At 40.2% G+C, this 22,190-nt stretch overlaps 1 protein-coding gene across 3 annotated transcripts in view; it reads right to left on the reverse strand.

The window, feature by feature from the left end:
* Positions 1-8,912: 8,912 nt before the first annotated feature.
* Positions 8,913-22,190, reverse strand: part of AZIN1 (antizyme inhibitor 1) — a 30,481-nt gene continuing 17,203 nt past the window's right edge. For 2 of the 3 annotated variants that reach the window (XM_059995015.1, XM_059995016.1), the window contains 10 exons: positions 19,875-20,072; positions 17,699-17,872; positions 16,357-16,529; positions 14,564-14,698; positions 13,134-13,215; positions 12,705-12,779; positions 11,945-12,104; positions 10,428-10,543; positions 9,887-10,101; positions 8,913-9,344 (listed from right to left, as the gene is read on the reverse strand). In XM_059995015.1, coding sequence (XP_059850998.1) covers positions 9,233-9,344; positions 9,887-10,101; positions 10,428-10,543; positions 11,945-12,104; positions 12,705-12,779; positions 13,134-13,215; positions 14,564-14,698; positions 16,357-16,529; positions 17,699-17,872; positions 19,875-19,976 — 1,344 coding nt within the window. In that variant the 5' untranslated portion in view covers positions 19,977-20,072 and the 3' untranslated portion in view covers positions 8,913-9,232. The remainder of the gene's footprint in view (positions 9,345-9,886; positions 10,102-10,427; positions 10,544-11,944; positions 12,105-12,704; positions 12,780-13,133; positions 13,216-14,563; positions 14,699-16,356; positions 16,530-17,698; positions 17,873-19,874; positions 20,073-22,190) is intronic. The other variant, XM_059995017.1, reaches the window with a different exon arrangement.

Genomic DNA, 22,190 nt, shown 5'->3' on the forward strand with positions numbered 1-22,190 from the left:
TCTCGGCAGTCACGTCTCCCCATCCGGCTCCAAAGTACGAGTCAGCCACGGCCCGGCCAACCCCGCGGAAGGGCGGAGGCAGGGAGAGGGAGGGCGGCGCCGGGTGCGGAGTGGGGGCAGACGGCCCGGGCGGGCGGGGCCGCGCGCGGCACCCCCTACTCCCTCCCGCGCTGCGCGGGCGGGTCTGCGAGGAGCCGGGTACCGCCCACCGCGCCAGGGTTGGCCCGGACCTAGGGGCGAGGCGCTGGCTAGGTCCGAGCAGCGCGGCCGCCGCCCCGGCTGGGTGCTCTGCGGGCGGGGGGCGGGGCGGGTGGGGAGGCCCGGCGGGGAAAGCCGGGAGGCCGCGCCTCCGGAGCGGCGCGCGGGCGGGTGTTGCTGGGGAGAAAAGCGCGGCCGCGGCCCCGCCCCGAGCCCCGTGAGCGCGGCGCCCTCTGCTGGTGCGGACTCAGAAGTGCACGGAGACTCCCCCCGCATCTACAGCGACTACCCGACTGCAGAGGCAGAGGCAGAGGAGGGCTCCGGTCCTGCTGTAGGTTCGTAGAAATTCCTAGTTAATTAAAGATATCCATTCTCTTTTAAAAATAATAATAATAGGGCTTCCCTGGTGGCGCGGTGGTTGAGAGTCCGCCTGCCGATGCAGGGGACACAGGTTCGTGCCCCGGTCCGGGAGGATCCCACATGCCGCGGAGCAGCTGGGCCCGTGAGCCATGGCCGCTGAGCCTGAGCGTCCGGAGCCTGTGCTCTGCAACGGGAGAGGCCACAGCAGTGAGAAGCCCGCGTACTGAAAAAAAAAAAATAATAATAATTCCAAAACGAGTGCTGAGCATTAGAGGAAAATTTGGAAATGTGGAGAAGAAAAAAAGAAAACAAATTACTCATAATGCCTGTTTTAGAATTTTACTGTCTGACCTTCAAGTACTTCATATCTGCAAATCTGTGTGTGCATCTTTTATAGAATTTTAAAAGTACAATTTTGTCAGCTTTGTGAACTCATAGACCTTGTTTTGTTCACTGCACCATCCTCAGTGTCTAGAACACTGTTTAGCAGTGTTCTGAGTGCTCAAAAACCAATTGTTTCTACCAACATGGGATCATGCTTTTCACACTTTCAAGACCATCATTTTTAGCATGCTTAAATTTTCTTGTATGCTCCCCTGAGTAGTAAAAGACTGATGATAAAATGGTCCACTAGCCCCCTTCTAGAATTTGAAGGAATGTGTTTGGAATTTAGAATTATTCACAGTATCTGTATAAGGTGACCACCCCCCACACGCCACCACCACCAGCTGCGGGCTCTGGAACAGCACAACACCCTGTAATCAAACACACCACATTCCTGCAGCAAAATGTGTGACTATTCGCACCAACTAGGATAAATAAACACTATAAACAGCTTCATGTCCCTTCAGGCAGGTTTTGAGGCCAAATGAGTTTGCACCGAACTAAACAAAAAACTTTTGAGTTTCCAGAACATTTTGAATTTGAAGAGACTGCACTAACCTCAGGTACAAGGGTCTGAAGATGTGAGTCTCTGCTGTGTGCGCTTGTTTTCCCATTTGCCTCAGTCTGTGCTCGGTAATCACAGGTAATTGAGGTGCCAGCTGATGAGATGTGAGTGAATGTGGGGTGCCCTGTGAAAGGGTAGGATATGGTTGGATTAGACTTTTGGATGTGGCCACACCTCCTTCTCTACTCCAGGCTGCCACCTTCAAACCAATGGACGTCACCACTTGTGTGGTTGCCTTTGTTTCTTCCTGGATTCACTTCTAGGGCTACGCTTGTCCCAGTGGACCCCACCTGGGGGGATTTTGGAAGAGAGCCGAAGTCCCCCAAAACACCCGCACCCACCTATGACCAAAGGGGCACGACAGTAACTTCTCCAAAAGGGCATGTCATTCGGCTGACATTCTTTGGTTGTGCTGTTACCACACGCACAGAACCATACACAGCCTCTGGGCTGGGCCTCTCTCTGAACTCCAGACTGAGCACCCAGCCTCCCACTGATATCCCCACCCCAAAGTCACCTCAAATGCAAACATGTCCGAGACCACACTCACAAGCCTCCCCTCAAAACCTGGTCCTCTTCTCTTGTGACCAACGTGTCAGTGACCGAGCCCATTATCCAGTTACACAAGCTAGAAACTCAGAGGCATCCTCCCCCTCCGTCTCCTCCATCCTTATATCCAACTCACCACGTCTTGCCCATTTACCTCTGAAGCAGCCCTTCACTGCACCACCACCATCTGGTCCCAATGCCAGAGCCTAACCAGGCTGCCACGCCCAATTCTTGCCCTCCTCAGGTCCTTTCTCCACAATGAAGCCAGACAAATCCCTTCGAACACAAGCTCAATTACTTCCCATACACTGCAGGACCACCAGGAGAGGCTCCAATGTTTATGGCTTCACCTAGGATTTCTGCAGAATCGTTTGACAGCTCTGAAACACAGCCCACCTCGAGCTATAAAAGGAGTAACGCCACCCCTATCTTTCTTAGGATAAAAATAGAAATCCATCAAAAGGCTGGTAGAGCCCTGCCTGGGCTGGGGCATCCTACACAATGCTTGTGCTATGAGTCTCCATCCTCCAGGAGCACTGACCTTCTTCCTCAGGCCCTTGAATTTCCATCTCCTGGCCTTTGCACTGGCCGTACTCCTTGCCTGGAACATTCTCCCTCCATCTCTTCACCTACTTAACTCCACTCTTCATTCACATCTCAGGGCAACTATCATTTCACCAGGAAATCTTCCTGACCAAGCCAAATGCCCCATCATCTGCTCTTTAGCACCAGTGCTGTTCCTTCAAAGCTGAGACTCTTTTGTAGTCTTGCATGTATTTGTTGATTCCCTCAGGACATGGTCCTGTCTGGTTTGCCCATCATGGTGTTCCCAGCACCTGGCCCAGTGCCTGGCATAAAGTCAGTACTTCTTGAATATGTATTCCATGAATCCGCTATCTTGTCTGCTCGCCCATCTTGGGACAACCCCGGAAAGGAGGCGGTGTTTGTGAGTTCATTCACCCACCCAACAAAGAGCATCAGTTATGTGCCGGGCTTTGGGGATATGAAAAAGATACAGCCATGACCTCAAGAGCTACTGGAAGATGGCAGACTGAGAAACCAGTTGACTGACTGCCTTCAAGATCTTAACTTCTAAATCGCAAAAACTGATTCATGGATCTAGCAAAGCCATAGTCACATAGAAAACATTCCCCACAGATCCAATCAGCAAGAGTCCCTTTTCTCCCAACCCACCAGCCCTAATCATTCCCTGCTTTTTGAGCTGGCCTCAACCACTTGATCCTACAAAAAGCCCAACCTGACCTTCAGACTGAGAGGGTCCAAAGGCTTGCCTGGTGTTTGGGTTCCTTGGATGCATCAAGCTATGTAAAGTTGGTTTTGTGTGGCCATAGGTATGTCATTGGTGGACCTGACATCCCAACTTAGAATTCAAAATGCACCTGGAAAAAGCCACAAAGTTTAACCACCACATTCCTTGAGTGCCCAGGTCTTCTAGCCTTTGGTTATATTGTCTTACACCCAGGAACAAGGGTTCCCCTTGGGCTCAGAGTTGTCACGGTAACTTGTCAGTGGGCTCAGCTCCAGCAGTTGTCATGGTCACTGCAAACCTGTACTCTGGGATTTGCAGTGGCAAAAGCTGTTGCTAATGGGGTTGGGTGAATGGAGGAGGGGAAGGAAGGTGAGGCAGAATCCCCTCTTCCTCCTGGCTCCGACCCACCTCGAAACCCACTGTAACAATGGATTGGGACAGAGAGGCGGAGGCTTGTGTGACGTTCAGAAACATGCTAGAACATAAGAATTTAATACTACGTGAAATCAACTAAGAAAACCGAAATTGCTTGCTGCAACTTCGAGGAGGCACTATGAGCAAAGATAATCCACGAGCGCCATCTAGTGGGAAGATCAGCCATTGCCGCCCAAACCCTGAGCCCTTCTTGAGTGGCAGCGATGTCTTCTATGTTTCCACCAACAGGGAAGGCCAGCCATCTGCATCTGGGCCCTTGCTAGAAAGAGCATTTTGAGCTTAATTGCCCCTGGCACTGTGCTCTGCACTGTGGAAAGAAAGCTTCACTCATATCCTATGGATGCTTTGAATTTTGTTAACATTTTTAAAATTTGAATTTAAAGTGTTTCCCTTTTAACTCTGGCTGCTAGGAACCTCAGAGACAAAGCGTGGTCAGACTTTAGCAGCACCTTGTGATGATGACTTTTGGACTAACCTTGCCTCAGTTTTATCTAATATTTAAAGTTGTTTTCCACTTTACTGCCATATTTTTCTTTTTTTTTAAATTTTGCGGTAAGCGGGCCTCTCACTGTTGTGGCCTCTCCCGTTGCAGAGCACAGGCTCCGGACGCGCAGGCTCAGCGGCCATGGCTCACAGGCCCAGCCGCTCCGCGGCATGTGGGATCTTCCCAGACCGGGGCACGAACCCGCGTCCCCTGCATCGGCAGGCAGACTCTCAACCACTGCGCCACCAGGGAAGCCCAACTGCCATATTCTTACCTAGTTTCTATCTTTTTTTTTTTTTTGGCTGCATTGGATCTTAGTTGCAGCACATGGAATCTTTCCTTGTGGTGCACAGGCTTCTCTCTGGTTGTGGTGCACGGGCTCTAGAACACACAGGCTCAGTAGTTGTGGGCTTAGTTGCTCGTCAGCATGTGGGATCTTAGTTCCCCCACCAGGGATCGAATCTGTGTCCCCTGCATTACAAGGTGGATTCTTAACCACTGGACTACCAGGGAAGTCCCCTCTAGTTTCTATCTTATATGAAGGATATTTCAAAGAATTTTTGGAAGAAGGTAGAGTCACCAGTAATTCCACACAGTCTCCATTACCAAAGCATCTTATTCAGGAGTCATCAGGAGCAAGAGGGTTCTAAGCCCCAGGGAGATTCAATGAGCAGGAACCCAGGAGATATAATGGCAAACACATACTGAAATTTTACTACATGCTGAGCACTTTTCTAAGCACTTTAAATGTAAAAACTCATTGAATTCTTACAATCCTATTTTTTGTAGATGAAGAAAAGAAGCTCAAAGTTTGGGGGCAATTTGTTATACATCAATACATGGAAGAGGTAACTGAGGATCAGAGAAGTTAAATAATTTGTCCAAGGTCACACAGCTAGTAAGTGGTAGAAATGGAGTTACGATACCCCAAGTCCACGTTCTTAACCACTAGGCTCTACTGCTGCTTCATGAAGTCTGAGTCAGGCAGCAGCCGAGGCCAGAATGGGGAAAAGCAGCTTTGTTTCAGGGTCGCAGACTGAAAGAGGAACTCACAAGCTGAGCTGTGTGGCACAGAACCACCTGCAGTTGTTGGTGTGTAATTGAGGTTGTGTGGATATTACACAGTTGCTGACTCTTGTCCAGCCCAGCATCCTGGATGAGGGATGTGGGGGACCCTGAAGGGTCAGACCACTTACTGTAGCAGGCCGAAAGATAAAGTGGGGGCAGGTCCATCCCTCAGAATCCAGAAGTGAGCTGAAAGCCTCTAGGAGGCCTCCTGAGATGGAAGTGCCACGTGGGCCGGGATTTAGGGTATTTTGTATACTGCTGTCCCAGCAAAGTGGGTGATGGCCGTCTGCGGGCTGAGTTGCGGGAAGAGAGAGGTTAAAGTGTTGACAATAAAAAGGGGCCACTCAGGTTGAGTGGTGGTGACAGAAAAAAAAAGGAGTGGTGACAGAATTGTAAGCACAGGCGAACAGGATGAAGTCTGGCACCGTCATTTAGGAAAAACTCTAACTGGAATCTGGGGCTGAATCTAATAAGATCCTGCTGGTTTACCAAAGGATCTTTCTTCTCTTGCACTCTCATGCAACCCCCCCCTTTTTTTTTTTTTTTGCGTTACACGGGCCTCTCACTGTTGTGGCCTCTCCCGTTGCGGAGCACAGGCTCCGGACGCGCAGGCTCAGTGGCCATGGCTCACGGGCCCAGCCGCTCCGCGGCACGTGGGATCTTCCCGGACCAGGGCACGAACCTGTGGCCCCTGCATCGGCAGGCGGACTCTCAACCACTGCGCCACCAGGGAAGCCCCAACCCCTTTTTTCTATTGCCAATACATGATCACTTCGTCTGTTAGCCAGCTGTGGATTAACTTTGCACTTTCCCATAATTGACCCAGTGCTAAATTTCTTCCTAATCCATCAACTACAAAGGGTTTTGACAAGCATAAGCGGTATTATGGTAGAATCAGGATTTCAAAGATTAAAATGGAACTGCTTTTGAAACTGAAGCCAATATAGGTATAGGTCATGGAATTCAGGAGTAAGAAAGATGGTGCTTACCTGCTCCAAGACAACACACAAAAGCTGGCAGCTTATCCCTTTAAGTAGGTAAAGATCAGCCTCCAGCAAAAGCTAGACTAGAACTAGTTTTTGTTTCTTACCCCTAGGCCAGGTTTCTTCCCCTGAAAGCCTGCATCTGCAAACACTTTATACCATACTTCTATCCCTACTTCAGGATGGATGGGGCAGGGATTAAAGTATTTGTAAGATTTATTCACAACTTGAATATGCAAGATTAAGATTTTTTTTTTCTGATTTCATACTTTCAAGCCAATTAAGCAAGCATCCTTTACTACATTACTGCTCAAGTTGCTAATAACTACTGTGAGGAAATCAAGAGTAACTCCCCAAAAAGAGACAAAAAAACCCAAAAAAAACTGGTGTGGCTTTTTCAACCCAAATTTGCATTCAATATCAGCGCCCACATTTACTTGGAAGGAATATCTAGCTTAATTTATACAGAACTATTTAAGTATAAGTTTAAACCTGTTAGGAAGCTGGTGAATATGTGACCCAAAGAAAAATCTTTGGGCTCACATATATATTGGACTTTATCAAAGCCTTCAGTATTCCGTATGTAATATCCAGAATCATTTTACCAGATTCAATTTGTTACTATGTGATAAAGCAAGATTCTGAAAGAATGCTTACAAGTTAACACACAAAGCTGATATGTAAAATTACAAGTCTTTCACGACAGAAGCCAAAGCAAAGGAAAACTAAAATGTAAGGAGGAATAAAAACATTTTATCTGTGTATTCAGAATCACACACAAGTTACCTTTACAGTTCAATTTACTATATAGAAATCATTTGGGTTTTATAGTTTCAGTTAAATTCTGAACTGAGATTACAATAGTTTAAAAAAAATTGTTAACATTAATTATTTTAAGCAAACCAAATTGAAATACATAAGTTCAAACTTCAGATTTATGGCAAACAGTCTTCAAATACAACACAGATATTTCTTAAAGTTACCGTATCATTCATGTCTTACTTGCAACTCTGAGCTGTTATACACAGAATAGCTCTTCTATAAATATGGCAAAATCGACACGCCATGAAACTCAAAGTTGTATAGTCAGGCCAACGACTCAAAGTTGTACCATCTCTTAAAAGATTTGGCATTTCTGGACCAAAAAGCACAAGTAAAGAAGGTTAGGAACAATTCCTCCTCATTACAGTTAAAAAAAGTTGCATGGTAGCTTGGAATTTTGCATAAAACCCCACATTACATCTTGGAAAAGCCCAAAGGTAATTTAGATGACAACAGATTGGGGTCTTTTTTTTTTAATTAATAGGACCCACAAAATTCAAATGGGAATTAATCAAATCAAAAATATTAAGCACCTACTGGTTTAAGAGATTGAAATTTATGAGAGATTCATGATCAATTTCCTTCCACCTTGAAATCAAGGTGTAAAAACCAGCTATTAAGTGCATTCCAAACTTCTCCTATGTAGCACAGGTAGAATTTTCTGTCCATTGGCACCAAAGTGAAGTCACATTTCCTCTTGGTAGACAGAAATTCCACATCTGAACATAGAGTAAGTTAGGAAAAAATGACCCCTGTTGCTTATTACTATTGTGATTCTGAGATCTAGGATAACTAATATACTAGCAGTGAACAACGCAAATTCCTGGCAACAACTGTCATGTTAGTGACTCTAACTCACTTCCCCCAATCACCATAAAATTTTAGTATGAAAAGAATTAAAACTACACTAAGCTGAACAAATGGGAAATAACAAGAAGCTAAGTGAACAGCTAAAACAAAACAAACCCTAAGTCTGAAATCACTGCAATTGAGAAACTGAAAATAGGTGTGCTTCTCCCCACCCCACCTCACAATTTTCAATTTAAATAATATTCCGTGCAAAGGAGCATCAGGTTTCTGGATATAGATGTAGCCCTTCTTTAAGATTTAGTGCGCTGCAGTTTTCTGCAATTTTATTTCCCTCCCCCAAAGTTTTTTCAAGGTACTTAAGAGAATCTTCCATTTCAGTCAAAAGATTTGTGATTCAAAGATTTACTAAGGTACTCTATGCATTCTATCTGTACAGAAACACCTATTAATTATTACAATTGGTTTATGAAGGATTAACATTTTTGGTGTTAAAATTGTTAAACAACATGCTTACTGCACATCAACGCTCCATAATGAATCTCAACTTCACAATGATTTACCAAACATTTTACTTAAATTACTAATTAAATAACTGAAAAATGTACTGAGCCAAACTAAACTTAAATGGGCTATAAAGGAAAATAACCTTCTAAACAGTCCATATACACATCTATTTCAAAACTACCTTTGCTAGCTAGCCCCTTTCCCAAAGTTTTAGCCTGAAAAAACAGTAAAATCTACACAAAATTTTATTGCAATCATACAAGGGTTACATTAGGTCAAATACAACAAATACTATGATGCAATTGTACATTTATTAAACTACAGTTCAAAGCACAAATTTACACATTCTAAATACACTAAACGTATCTAATGAAATCACACTGGTCTTCCACTGACATTTGATATATCTGGGTGAAAGACATTAACTTTACAAGACTTTTTAAACACGAATCCTTAGTATAAAAACTGTGTACTTGTATGTAAACGGTTTAATGGGGAACCCAATTAATGGGCTTCCATCTCCACTAAGTCATCCATTTTGTTGCATATTTTATTTTAAACGCTTAAGGGGTGGGGCAAACTGGTAAGTTTAAATGTGGATACATTATCTTAATCTCCCAATTACCCCCAGTGAATTATAGGTGAGAGCTAATTTTGTCTGGTCCCAAACAGCTATTACTAGTAGTTTTTGTTTCCAAGAGAATTAACAGAATAAGATTGTTCAAATTTTTTCCACACTGGAATGTAGACCAGACAAGCTTAACCTGCAACTTCATATCTAAAAAAGCGTTAATGCCTGCTTAAGCTTCAGTGGAAAAGTTGTCTTCCTGGCTCAACTGAATGCAAGAAGGCACAAAGAAGAAGTTCTTCATCATTGTGTCTGAAGTAATTCCAGCATCTTGCATCTCATACCTACATAAGAAAAAAGAAAATTTGAATTTAAGGATAAAGAGCACACAACCACATAACAAATGGACAATGAAATAGGACTGTAAAATAAGTGGTCTTCCAATTACTCTTTTTTATATTTTCATTTATTTATTTGGTTGTGTTGGGTCTTCGTTGCCGCACGCGGGCTTTCTCTAATTACATCAAGCAGGGGCTACTCTTCATTGCGGTGCGCGGGCTTCATTGCAGTGGTTTCTCTTGTTGCGGAGCTCAGGCTTTAGGCGTGCGGGCTTCAGTAGTTGTGGCACATGGGCTCAGCAGTTGTGGCTCACGGGCTCAGTAGCTCCGCAGCATGTGGGATCTTCCTGGACCAGGGCTCAAACCCGTGTCCCCTGCATTGGCAGGCGGACTCTTAACCACTGCGTCACCAGGCAAGTCCCCCAATTACTCTTAAAAGATCATTTTGCTATTACTTTTAAGTTGTGTGTTCATTACAGAATTAAAATTAGCAAACATTCTGTCACCTCAAATACCCAATCTGCTTTAAAACAAAAACAACATCTTACCAATCACTGTATGACATCATATAATAAATAGCTGGCCTCTGAAAATCATTAAAAGCAGATGGTTCATGGAAAGAATCTGCTCCCATATTATCAAAGATAAGCCAATCTCCCACATTCAGCTCAGGAAGAAGACAGTTTTCCACAATTTGATCAAGCTCATCACAGGATGGACCCCAAAGGCTGCTTGTAAACAGAGGCTCATCTTCCTTGTATTTCTGTAGGAGAAAAAAAGGTTGTTGTTTTGTTAGGTTTTTACTCAGGCAGGCACTGAATTTGAAGGTGGATAAGAGCATTTTTTCACTATCTCAGATCAAATGTGCCCCTGGAAGAAAGGCCTAGAACCAGCGGCAGTGATGCTCCTTAACTCTATCTAAGGAAGCAACTAAAGGAACTCAGCCAGAGATATGCAAATCCTCAAAAAAGGGGCAACCTTCCCCCATCCTAAAATATTTCTCCAAAAATTGGGATGTATCTTAAAAATAACAGCTCGTTCATAAACTGCCATATAAGCAGTTTTTATATTATATGTAATAAAACTTGCCTTGTGAACCTCTGGAATGGTATTTAAGTCCTCAGACAGTTTACTTGCAAAAGAACCATAAACACCATCGTTCATATAATACATGAAGGTTGGTTCATCACTTCCGGTTTTTCCTACTGAAATGAAACAGGAAAAGTAAAGATGAGTTTAGAGTAAAACATCTAAAAGGTGTATTAAAGTCTGAATTAGTATTTACAGAACTGACTTGTAGGTTTCACATTCCTCAAAACATAAACACCGATATATATATACTGACATACCTTAAAACTGTTAGCCTAAAATACTGAACACACTTCACAAAGGAGGATAACCAATGAAGACATGAAAAAAGTGCTCTACATCATTTGTCACCAGGTAAATGCAAATTAAAACTACACACTGAAATACCACCACCATACGCCTACTGAATGGATAAAATTTAAAACACTGACACCCCCCCCCCCCAACAAAAAGTCAGTAAAGGTGGAGAGCAACCAGAACTTGCATATATACATTGTCATGGGAGGGGCAAAATAGTAACACCATTCTGAAATCTTTGCAGACACCTACTCTGTGACCCAGCAATTCTATTCTTAATCATTTACCTAAGAGAAATGAAAAATGTCCACAATTCCAGTAGTACAAGAATGTAGTAATAGTTTTATTCTTTTTTTTTTTTTTTTGTGGTACGCCGGCCTCTCACTGTTGTGGCCTCTCCCGTTGCGGAGCACAGGCTCCGGATGCGCAGGCTCAGCGGCCATGGCTCACGGGCCCAGCCGCTCCGCGGCATGTGGGATCTTCCCAGACCGGGGCACGAACCTGTATCCCCTGCATCGGCAGGCGGACTCTTAACCACTGCGCCACCAGGGAAGCCCTAGTTTTATTCTTAATAGCCCAAAACTGGGAACAATCAAATAATCATCAGCAAGAGAATGGATACAATGAATATACAATGTATATTCATTCAGAAAATGGAATATTAATTGGCAATAAATGTAAAACAAAATGGTTCAGACATTATACTGAGCTGTCTTAAACAGAAGAATATATGTTATATGACCTCATTTATATGAAGTTCAAGAGCAGCCCAAACTAATCTATGGTGGAAAAATAATCAGAGTGATTATCTGGCAAAGGAACAAAACTGAGAAAAAACTTTAAGATACGAAAATTATTTGTAGCTTGATAGAGATGACAGTGTAAGCCTTCATTAACTTGTCAAATCATACATTTAAGACTGTACTGGTTCCTAAGGGGAATCAATCACGTGGGTAAGTTTATCTAAAATAAGCCTATCTCAACATCAGTATCAAGGAGAGTTGGATTCAGAAAGTCTTATTATGGAATGGGACCTTGGCTAGGGCATTTTGAAAAGCTCCCTAGCTGCTGCCTACTGATGGATGAAGACCACCCACAACTTTATAATCCATGAAATGTCCTACAGTAAATTTGTACCTGAGTAGTATCTGATAAACTCATCTTCGAACTAACTGGAATTACCTACTAACAGAAACAAAACTATAAACTTTTTAACTTACCTCCAGAGGAAAACTTATTTTCAACAACTTTCTTTGCAATGATATTAACTGCAAGTGTAAATGCAGAAGACACATAGTAGCTTCCGGGTTCAGAAATTATCTTAATGCCGGATCCTTCAGGAAAGTAGACATCCAACAAAGGGCTGATAACATGATTAACCTATGGATTTAAAACCCCACATTATGGTTTTAATATTGGATTAGATAATTCACAATATTAAGAGACTAATAGCTATTAAATTTTCTAGGAAAATTAAGTATTTGAATTATAGACCATGAAGCTTTGTGATAAAGCAGGCTTTGAAGTCATCAAAGTTTATTTTCTAACTATCATAATGGCATTAAAAAAAAAATTTTCTTAACTCCAATGGCAAATGGCTACTGGTGATTGTTTAAAGTCATGTCTCTATATTCAATCACTATCAATGAAGGAACAAAATTTCAAATCAGTTTCTATATATTAGGAAGGTGAGGAGTGGTGTGTATCTGGATAAAATAGCTCAAGCTCTCCAAGTTATGAATTCATCTGTGCCATCAAGTACTGAAAATAGAAACTTTCTGTGATAAAATTATGCTATAGAGTTTAAACTTTTCAAAGTTAAGCTATCTTCTCATTGCCTATTCATTTTCTTAGAATAAAATTTTAAACAATGTTACACCTTTAGTTGCTGCTGTAAAAACTCTCGTCTACAAATCTACCAGGTAAGCAGTAAAGAATGAGAGATTATTCCAGTATGTCCACCCACTGAACAACGTTTACCTCTTCCAATTGAAATTCGGTTCCTGTGAAGCCTCCACCAATGTCTAACATGTTCATTGTGAAGCCAAATTCTCCCTAGAGATGTGGAGGGGGGAAAATCTTTAAATGCTTTTCCAAATTGTAATGCATATAGGGACATTTCAAAAAAAAAAAGGGAGGTAAATAATCTCTGTTCTGACCTTTAGTAAATTTCTTGCTTTCTACTAACAGAAGCAGATTCATTCAATGTTATATATATTGTCTTCCTGATGTTTCTGTATTATCTTTAGACATATGCAAGTAAATTACTATTTAATCCCTTCACACCCATTTTTTAAAATGTGCATGTCATAAAAAGAATGAATGAGCGTACTTCAGAGGTAGAAAACCACTGAATCTTAGATAACATCCTGGCTTAAAATATCAAAATAATTTAAGGGAGAAACTTACAGCCATGTCAAATACACATCGAGCATCAGATAAAGCATGTACATATACTTGAGATTCTTTGCAAGCACTTGAAACATGAAATCTGAAAGAAATAAGAGTAATAAATTTGAAGCTGCTGCAAGTTTTAGAGGCCTTTCCTGTAAGCCCTTTCTCATTCACCATACTGACACAAAAAATATTCACATTAACCTTACCAAATATTTAAAGCATTAGAAGCATGAGCCTCTAATCATCCAAGTTACAATACCAGCCTTTTAGAAAAGTATTATCCAATATTAGGATAATACTGTAATTTTATAAACAATTTTTTATAAGTTATCAGTTATGCTTCATGACTATCAGATAGGGACATGCTTTTTATGCATATATGGTAAAGTAACAAGCATCACCCTACAAAACCTTTAATTTGAACGCACAATTTTATCTAAAAATATAAAAATGTATCTACTGTGAAATAAATACAAGTGAACATTAATTCAGCTGAGTAGTACTGATACTGGTTAGTATTCATTAACAGTGATACTTATCAATGATTCAGACTATTTAAATTTAAATAGGGAATTCCCTAGCGGTCCAGTGGTTAGGACTCCATGCTTCCACTGCAGGCGGCCCGGGTTCAATCCCTGGTTGAGGAACAAAGATCCCACAAACTGCATGGTGCAGCCAAAAAATAAAATAAAATAAATTGAATTGAAATATGGTTCTTTCTGTACCCTGACTGTGGCAGTGGTTACAAAAATATGTTAAAATTCATAGAAGAATATACCCCAAATCAATTTTCCCGTGTGTTAACAATAAAATTTAGCTGAACTATGAAAACTCTCCAATACTGTTGATATTATCAAGTATGGTAGATTTAAGCTTAACAGTGGTGATTCTTTATCCATCTTTATGAGCAATTTTAAAATTTGGAGCATTAAGCTGCTCCAAATTTGATTCAGATCATGGTTCTGAAACTATGATCAAAATCATTAACTCTCTGGGTCTTAGTTTCCTCACACAGAAAGCTGAGAGGGTAAAACAAAGTCTACTGATTTTTTGAAGTGCTCCTGAGCAATTAAAAAGAAGAGAAAAAGTCTTAGGATAGGAAAAAGAAAAAATGAAATGACATCTCCAACAACTTAGAAGCTGAATGCCATTTTGGTATTCATTAGAATTCTAGTAAATCCCTCCATTCAATTTAAAAAGAGGTGATTTACATTACTAGCTGAATTGTTATTTACTATTTTCTCTCTTTACTGGGTGAGGGGAAGGTACAGGTACAAAACAGTATGAAGGATAAGCATATTTAGTTGCTTTCCTGAACTAAGGGAAATGTGTGTATTAAACCCAAAGTTGAATCTATTAGAGTTCATGCAAATGAAATTCTAAATCAGTAACATAAAGACAAAGATTATTATCACAAAATGAAGTTTAAAACAAATACTCACTTAACCCCAATAATTTGGACATCAAGTTCCTTAGCACATTCCAAAAGATGCCTACAGTTCTTCAGGGTAGTGCCAAACTTCATGTTACCCTCTTCACCTCCAATATTATCTTCTGTTGCAATATGTAGTAAGACCCTAAGAGAAGGGGAAGATGATTGGGGCAGAGTTGGTTTACATCATCATCAGCACATGTGAAGCCTGAAGATTGTAGGAAGTGTGTTGATTATGTTGTCAGCGCTCCAAAATCCAGCGTCGGATGAATCAAGTGAACCTAATGAAAAACAATCCTGTATAGAGAAAAAACTAGCAATTAGGGCCTAAAGCATGAAGCTTACAAGGATGGGAATTTGGAAAATGCAGGAAGTTAAGACTCTGTTGTAGCATCAAGAGTCGGTTGGGCTCTGTAATGAAAGACATTACTTTCAAATCAAGTCCATCAGTCCATAAATCCACCTAGAAAGACTAAATTGAATAGCAATGCCATCGTTGTCTTTCAGTAAAAACGATCAGGGCTTTAAATGTTCCAAATTTCCTAAATTGTTTTAGTTAGCGAAACTTCTAACACTTATTCTGAACATTCCTCCCATTAATTTTGTACAACTAACAAAAAAATTAGGAAGTCCTAAGTTATTTTACGTATCTCAACAGCAGCCTTTTAGACTGCTGATTCAAATCTATTTGGTATCTCCTTCCAAACCACGCCAACCAAGGCAAAATGATCATGACTATCAGGCAATCTCCAAGTAATTACAAACCACTAAAAAAAATGCAATTATACAAAAATGCTGTTTGTAAAAGCAAAATTATTCTACCTACAAGTAGAACCAGCTCTATCAAGAATATACCATTCCATTTATAATCTAATACAGTAAACACCCCAAATCAGGTCACAGAAAAGGAAGACTCCCCCACCACCACCCCCAGAAGACTTTTAAGAGAGACAAGCGGTTCCCTAGAACCACTTTATCAAAAAACTGGCCTTTATCAAAACAAAGGTTTTCAGAGTAATAAATCCTGTCAGGATACCTTTCTAAGAATACCATTAAAGTCAATAAGAAAATTATGAATACAAGGGAAATATGGATATGATACACATTTTCGGCAACATATAACATACACAATAACCTATTAAAAAGGAAACAATTTTGTACTAATATACTTTCAGTATATTGTAAAATCCTCTTGATATACCAATTCATGGCAATATTAATTTTGCCTTAAATTTTTTTGCTTTTAAAAAGTGAAGTTTTTAGTTAAAAAAGTAACTCTTGGGATGCATATAGGTACAAGTAAAAACATTAAACTTCCTGTTTGAGGAGAAGGGCCTTCAAGAAATCCCAGGAATCTATGGACTAGGCTCCTAAGACACTGACACAAAGGACAACCATTCAAGAAACCACATCTAAAAGGGCAGATTAAACCCTCAGCTAACCAGGAAAAAAAGCTGACCAAAACACATCCTGTTCCCAATATGACAAATAACTAGCATGGTTAATGTAATTGTGAGAATATAGCTGTGGCTCTAATTTGATTATCCTACCAACCAGATTCTCTTCCTTGAATTAAAGATTATAAATTCATATCCCAAAATGCCCTTATCTCATTCCAGCTCCACAGGAAGGATCAGAAGTAGCCAATAAAATGCTGGTAGCATTTTCCATAAAGGAACTTGAAATAAGTCACAGTAATCACAACATATACCACTGCTCTACATAAATGCCCCCTTTTCCCAGGCTAAAGACAACCCCAAACCCTAGGTAATAATAGTTCCATGTACCTAGTTTTACACTTACTTGGCATTTGGGTGATTACGTGCAATTTTCTTCAATTCGACTTCATTGTCACATGTCATGATATTCACTCCAACTTTTGCTGCATACTTTATTTGAGACACTTGCTTGCAAGGACTTATGTAAATGATGTTTTCTGGAGATACACCCAATTCTTGCACTAAAGCCATTTCAGTCTAAAAACAGATTTTAAACAGTGTCATCTAAAAGGCAAGCTTTCTATTACTTTTCAATCACTACCCCATACCTTTATTTTTGGGTTAAATTCAAATTACATAAGGTTAAATTAGGATTATGTATGTCATAGTTCAGATTCCGGTAATGCTTACCATACTGTACTCTGTTAAAAACCTTTTAAAAAGGTATACAGGGACTTCCCTGGTGGTGCAGCGGTTAAGAATCCACCTGCCAATGCAGGGGACACAGGTTCGAGCCTTGGTCCGGGAAGATCCCACAAGCTGCGGAGCAACTAAGCCTGTGCACCACAACCACTGAGCCTGCACCGTAGAGCCCGCAAGCCACAACTACAACTACTGAAGCCTGTACGCCCAGGCCCATGCTCCGCAATGAACAGAAGCCACCACAATGAGAAGCCTGCACACCACAACAAAGAGCAGCCCCTGCTTGCACTAGAGAAAGCCCACACGCAGCAACAAAGACCCAAAGCAGCCAAAAAATAAAATTAAAATTAAATACTGATCCTATTTTTTTTTAAAAAGGTATACAGGCATATCTCATTTTATTGCACTTTGCAGATACTGCATTTTTACAATTGAAGATTTGTGGCAACCATGTGTTGAGCAAGTCTACTGGCACCATTTTTTCAACAGCATTATTTTATTTGATGTATGTACATTATATTTTAGACATAATGCTATTGCACACTTAATAGACCACAATATAGTATAAACATAACTTTTATATGGACTGAGAAACCAAAATATTCATGTGACTTACTTTATTGCAGTGGTCTAGAATACAATCTGCAGTACCTCTGAGGTACGCCTGTAATTACCATCAGAGAAATCTCATAGTTTAGGATATTATCTTGCTGTCATAAGAAGTAATTTGGTCAAGCTAGCTCTAGGCTAAAAATGAGGAATAACAGTTTTTGATTAAAGAAAAATAAAGCTTATAAAATCTCATCTCACTGAAACGTTCCTTGAAAGGTACACTTGAAAGTTTGTAAATTTCCAATATTAAACTGCAAATTTAAACAAGAGTTAGGAAACACATTCAAAAGTCAAAACTTCCTTGCAACTGTTCTCCTACTGCTGTGGGTCACCAAAAATTAGTCAATTTTAAAATGTTGCAGTTTAGTAATAAAGTAATGAAAATGACTTACTTTATTGGAACAAGCAAATCCAGTTCCAAGAGCTGCCAGAATCTCAAGTACAGCTGGAGTGGAGTTGCACTTTACTGTGTAGAATGGCTTTATCTGAGCCACTATGTTCTGCCACTGACTGTGTTTCTTCACAATCTTTCCAAGATCTCCCACAAAAAATGCATTTTTCCCTGTCTATTATGGTTATGAAAAAGAAAAACATAAAAAACTATAGAAAACAGAGTATCATAAATAGGAAATAACTCCCTTTTCCTCCACAAATGAGCCAAAATAAACATTTACATACTACCACACTTAAGGCTTGTTTCTTTTTAAATTTGATTCTGTGCTGTGCTATGCTATGCTGGTATAGAAAATATTCTCTTCGATAAAAAAAAATATATCAATTATAGTAACTTTCTACTTCAGAATTGACTCAATTTTACTTTTGGGGAGTGGAGGGGAAGGAGACTACCTATTTCCTTCCATGCTTTCCTTAACCGTTTAAAATAAACCTACTTTAGCAGTATACAATCTAATTTCCTAATACGGTAAGTAGAATGAGGAAACCTAAACAAAAAGCTGTATCTCCATTATGAATTTCACTTAAAGACAGTAAAACAAGGAAACAAAAGAAACCAATTTTTAAGGAGATAAAGTTGGTAGTTTGTGTGCATATAGGTGGCAAACTTGAATTTAAAAATACAGAAGTACACTAAATGTCAGATAAATCTGAGTAAGGATATTCTTCCCTCAAAAGAAAGAAAACTGGGGGATTTCCCGGGAGGTCCAGTGGTTCGGACTTGCGCTTTCACTGTTGTGGCCTGGGTTCAATCCCTGGTTGGAGAACTAAGATCCCACAAACCACATAGCGTGACACAAACAAACAAACAGATTTTAATTAGGGATTGGGAGAGATGTGTAATGATTTCGAAGTTGGGGCTACTCTAGGGGTAGAGAGATGACTATGCATGTCATCCAGAGCATAAATTACCCAATGTTAGATGGAAGACAAAATAATCTTATTAAAAACATACAACATCCAAATATTGTTTGAAAAGCCATGAAGCTGTTACTGTTTTCTATAGTCCACATTATTTGAAGATATACATTACTGGAACATACTGACCAAGAAACAGACACGACCAGAAATTATGGGTTACGGGTGGCACATATAGGACAGTTGTACTGAAGTTACCCCATCCTTAAAAAACATGCTGCCATCCCCAGGAAGTGTGTTGTAAAAGTGACTAAGACTAGTGACATCAGAGAATTAACTGTAGAATGACTTAGCTATAGAACAGACTGAACGGTAGGACAAGCGTCACTCTTCCTCACCCCCCAAAAAGAATTCTGATGGCAGAAGAGAGAAATAACAGGATTTTGCTGGTGTGTGAGAAGACTTAAGCACGTTTGTAAAGGTCAAGAGAAGAAGAAAGTTTTTTGGATATCCTATTACTGAACACCAGTAACACAAAAACAATTCTTCGAATTTGGGGAATATGGGAAATTAGCTTCAACAAAAATTCTATCAGTAAGGCAGTAAACAAAATTTTTCTATCAGTAAGTACGAAACAAAAATGATCTTAAGTAGCAATAAATATGATTCTATAGAAATTGACACTTGGGCAGTGGAGAGTAAGCCTTCAGTATAAATTCTCATTCAACATACACAACCAAGATTATCTGAAATATAAATTAAAATCTACGGAAGTACACAGTTGAGAAAAATGGGTAAGAAGCCATGTACTGATTAAGTGGATAGCTGGCAACATATCAAGAAAATAAAAGAACATACAGGTCTTCCCTGGTGGCACAGTGGTTGAGAGTCCGCCTGCCGATGCAGGGGGAAGATCCCACATGCCGCGGAGCGGCTGGGCCCGTGAGCCATGGCCGCTGAGCCTGCACGTCCGGAGCCTGTGCTCCGCAATGGGAGAGGACCGTGTACCACACACACAAAAAACAAAACAGGTGCTATAAAGCACAGAAGAGAAAGGGCTGTCCGGAAGCATTTTTTTTTTTAATGTGAGCTAGAAAGAAAATCTCATCACTTCTCAAGGGGAACTGGGGTTGTCAAGTCAAGACAACCTGGAACAAAGTACTTTTATTATATTAAGACCTTGGAAACAAAGCACTGATGCTTCAGATTTCAGAAATTTATAACACTGTTTTCAGAAATGTGAGATGACACACTTACCAGGGTATGTTCATAAACATAGTTATCAATAACATTTCCAAGGTTTGTTCCTTCATCCAACAGGCCAACGGAGTAGTTTGCATCGTCAATAAATCCTTTCATCTCAGCCGTATTCCACAAAGCCGAAAGTCATAAACCAGGAAAAACAAGAGACGGGCCACCAAGCCTTACGTCTGGGTCCTTAGAATATGCAACAAACTGTCAAAATAGAAGTTATTTCCAAGTCTGTATTATTTCATTAGTCAAACCTAATGTATGAGTTGTCAATGAGAGTGTGTTAATAAGAAGTACCCAATTCAGTGAAGAATCTGTGATCACTTAACACTTTCAGAAATACTAGATCACTAATATCCTTTCCTTTAGTGCCCATTTTAAAGCAAATAAATGTGAATTTATACATTAAAAAAATAAGCTTAATATGACAATTTCTTGAGAAGGTAATTGACACATATGCACAAAATATTACAAGTAAACATGGTCACCTTACATACAGAGTTGCAGAGCCAGTCTGTTTTATTCATCTTGTTTCGTGATTCCTCCATCACACAGACAATTTTACTCATTTTAAGTAAAGAAAGCTAGCGGAATAAATGTCTGCAGCTAAGAAATCAAAATAGTCTGAACTTCAATACACTGCCAGCCACATAACAGTGTGCTACCAGGTAACTGCAGATAAACGTCTTCTAAGTAGAATTCTAGAGTAGGTGATGTGTAAATATCAACAATAGGAATGAGTGAAAGTGGAGGCCAACTTTAGGGGACAATCTGTAGTTTTGATACACACTATCTAGATCCCACCACAAGCTAAAATGGACTAGTTAAATCAAGTTAACAATGTTAAGTCTCTTATGAGGTGAGCTGATTGGTGAAAATGTTACTGGACTACAAGTCAGAAGACCTAGTCCTGGCTGTGTCATTTAATAGCTGCGCAATCTGAGGTCAACTTCAGTTAACTACCTTAACTACTTCCTCAAAAGATGGTTGTAAAAAAATTAAAATCGCTTGTTTAAGTGTTGACTCGGAAGAGCTAAAATTAAGTCACCAACTGCCAGAAATACAAAAATGCCATCATAATTTGAAACTAGGCATAAGCTAGGAACCTATTATACATCCTAAACCATTTATTTACTAAGAACTCTGATTTTTAAAAGGGCATCAGACTAAATCCAACCCCTCCCCAATCAAATAAAGTTTTCCCTCTTTCTCCAAATCACCCACTGTCCTCTGGAGCGGCACACACAATAAGTTTATGTTCTTTGCTGAACTCATTGATCCTTACATTACTTTAGGCAAAGATTTATTTTAATATAAAGTCCATAAACAAAACAAGTCCTCTAGACAGGATGCTACTCATTGCCTGGGACTGATTTCTGGTTGCCACATTAACTATAACGGACATAGACCAGCTCTTGGCAACCTATTTTAAAACCTGCACAGCTTTTCCTACATCCTTGATTGCCCCCTTTCCTTTCCCCTCTCCCTGCTCTATGCAAGAGTTCACCATGGGTGACGGCCCTTGTCCTAAAAATATACTCCATTTCAATGGTTCTCAAAAGTGTCGGCTTTCACGGAGCAACTAAGCCCATGCGCCACAACTACTGAGCCTGCGCTCTAGAGCCCACGAACTACAACTACTGAAGCCCATGTGCCTAGAGCCCATGCTCCACAACAAGAGAAGCCACCGCAATGAGAAGCCCGCGCATCACAACAGAGTAGCTCCCGCTCACCGCACTAGAGAAAAGCCCACGTGCAGCAACAAAGACCCAATGCAGCCCAAAATAAATAAATTAAATAAATAAATTTTTTAAAAAAGTGTCGGCTTTTTGGTTGTACCAAAACAAACTCATCAATAAGCCAGAGCATTAGTCAAATTTCATAAAATACAAGCAGTATTTTAAAAATGACAATTTTATTTCCAAGAACTCAACTACATTCAGTTTAGCTGAGCAAATCTCTTAGATTATGATACCAGAAATGATTTAAATCTGTACCCAGAAAGTACACATTTTAGGCTTGAGGATACATGTTTATTTTAAGCAATGTAAGACCAGCTGGAACATCAATTTTAGAGGGATATTCAACTATGCACTAAAGCAACAGAACAGATAAAACCTACTCATTCAAAAAGATCAATTATTCTATTAATGATGAAAAATACTTAATCAAGATCTTTAGCCTAGTATTTCCACTCATGAGACTCTATGCAGTATTTACCTGGGAACCTTGAGTTATCAATTACTGACCATCACAGGCAACTGCTACCAAATGTAAAGTCTAGCTTTTAAAGCCAGGACAAGATGAACCTCAATTTCCTAC

The sequence above is a fragment of the Delphinus delphis genome, chromosome 17, assembly GCF_949987515.2.
Source record: "Delphinus delphis chromosome 17, mDelDel1.2, whole genome shotgun sequence".
Classification (NCBI taxonomy): Eukaryota; Metazoa; Chordata; class Mammalia; order Artiodactyla; family Delphinidae; genus Delphinus; species Delphinus delphis.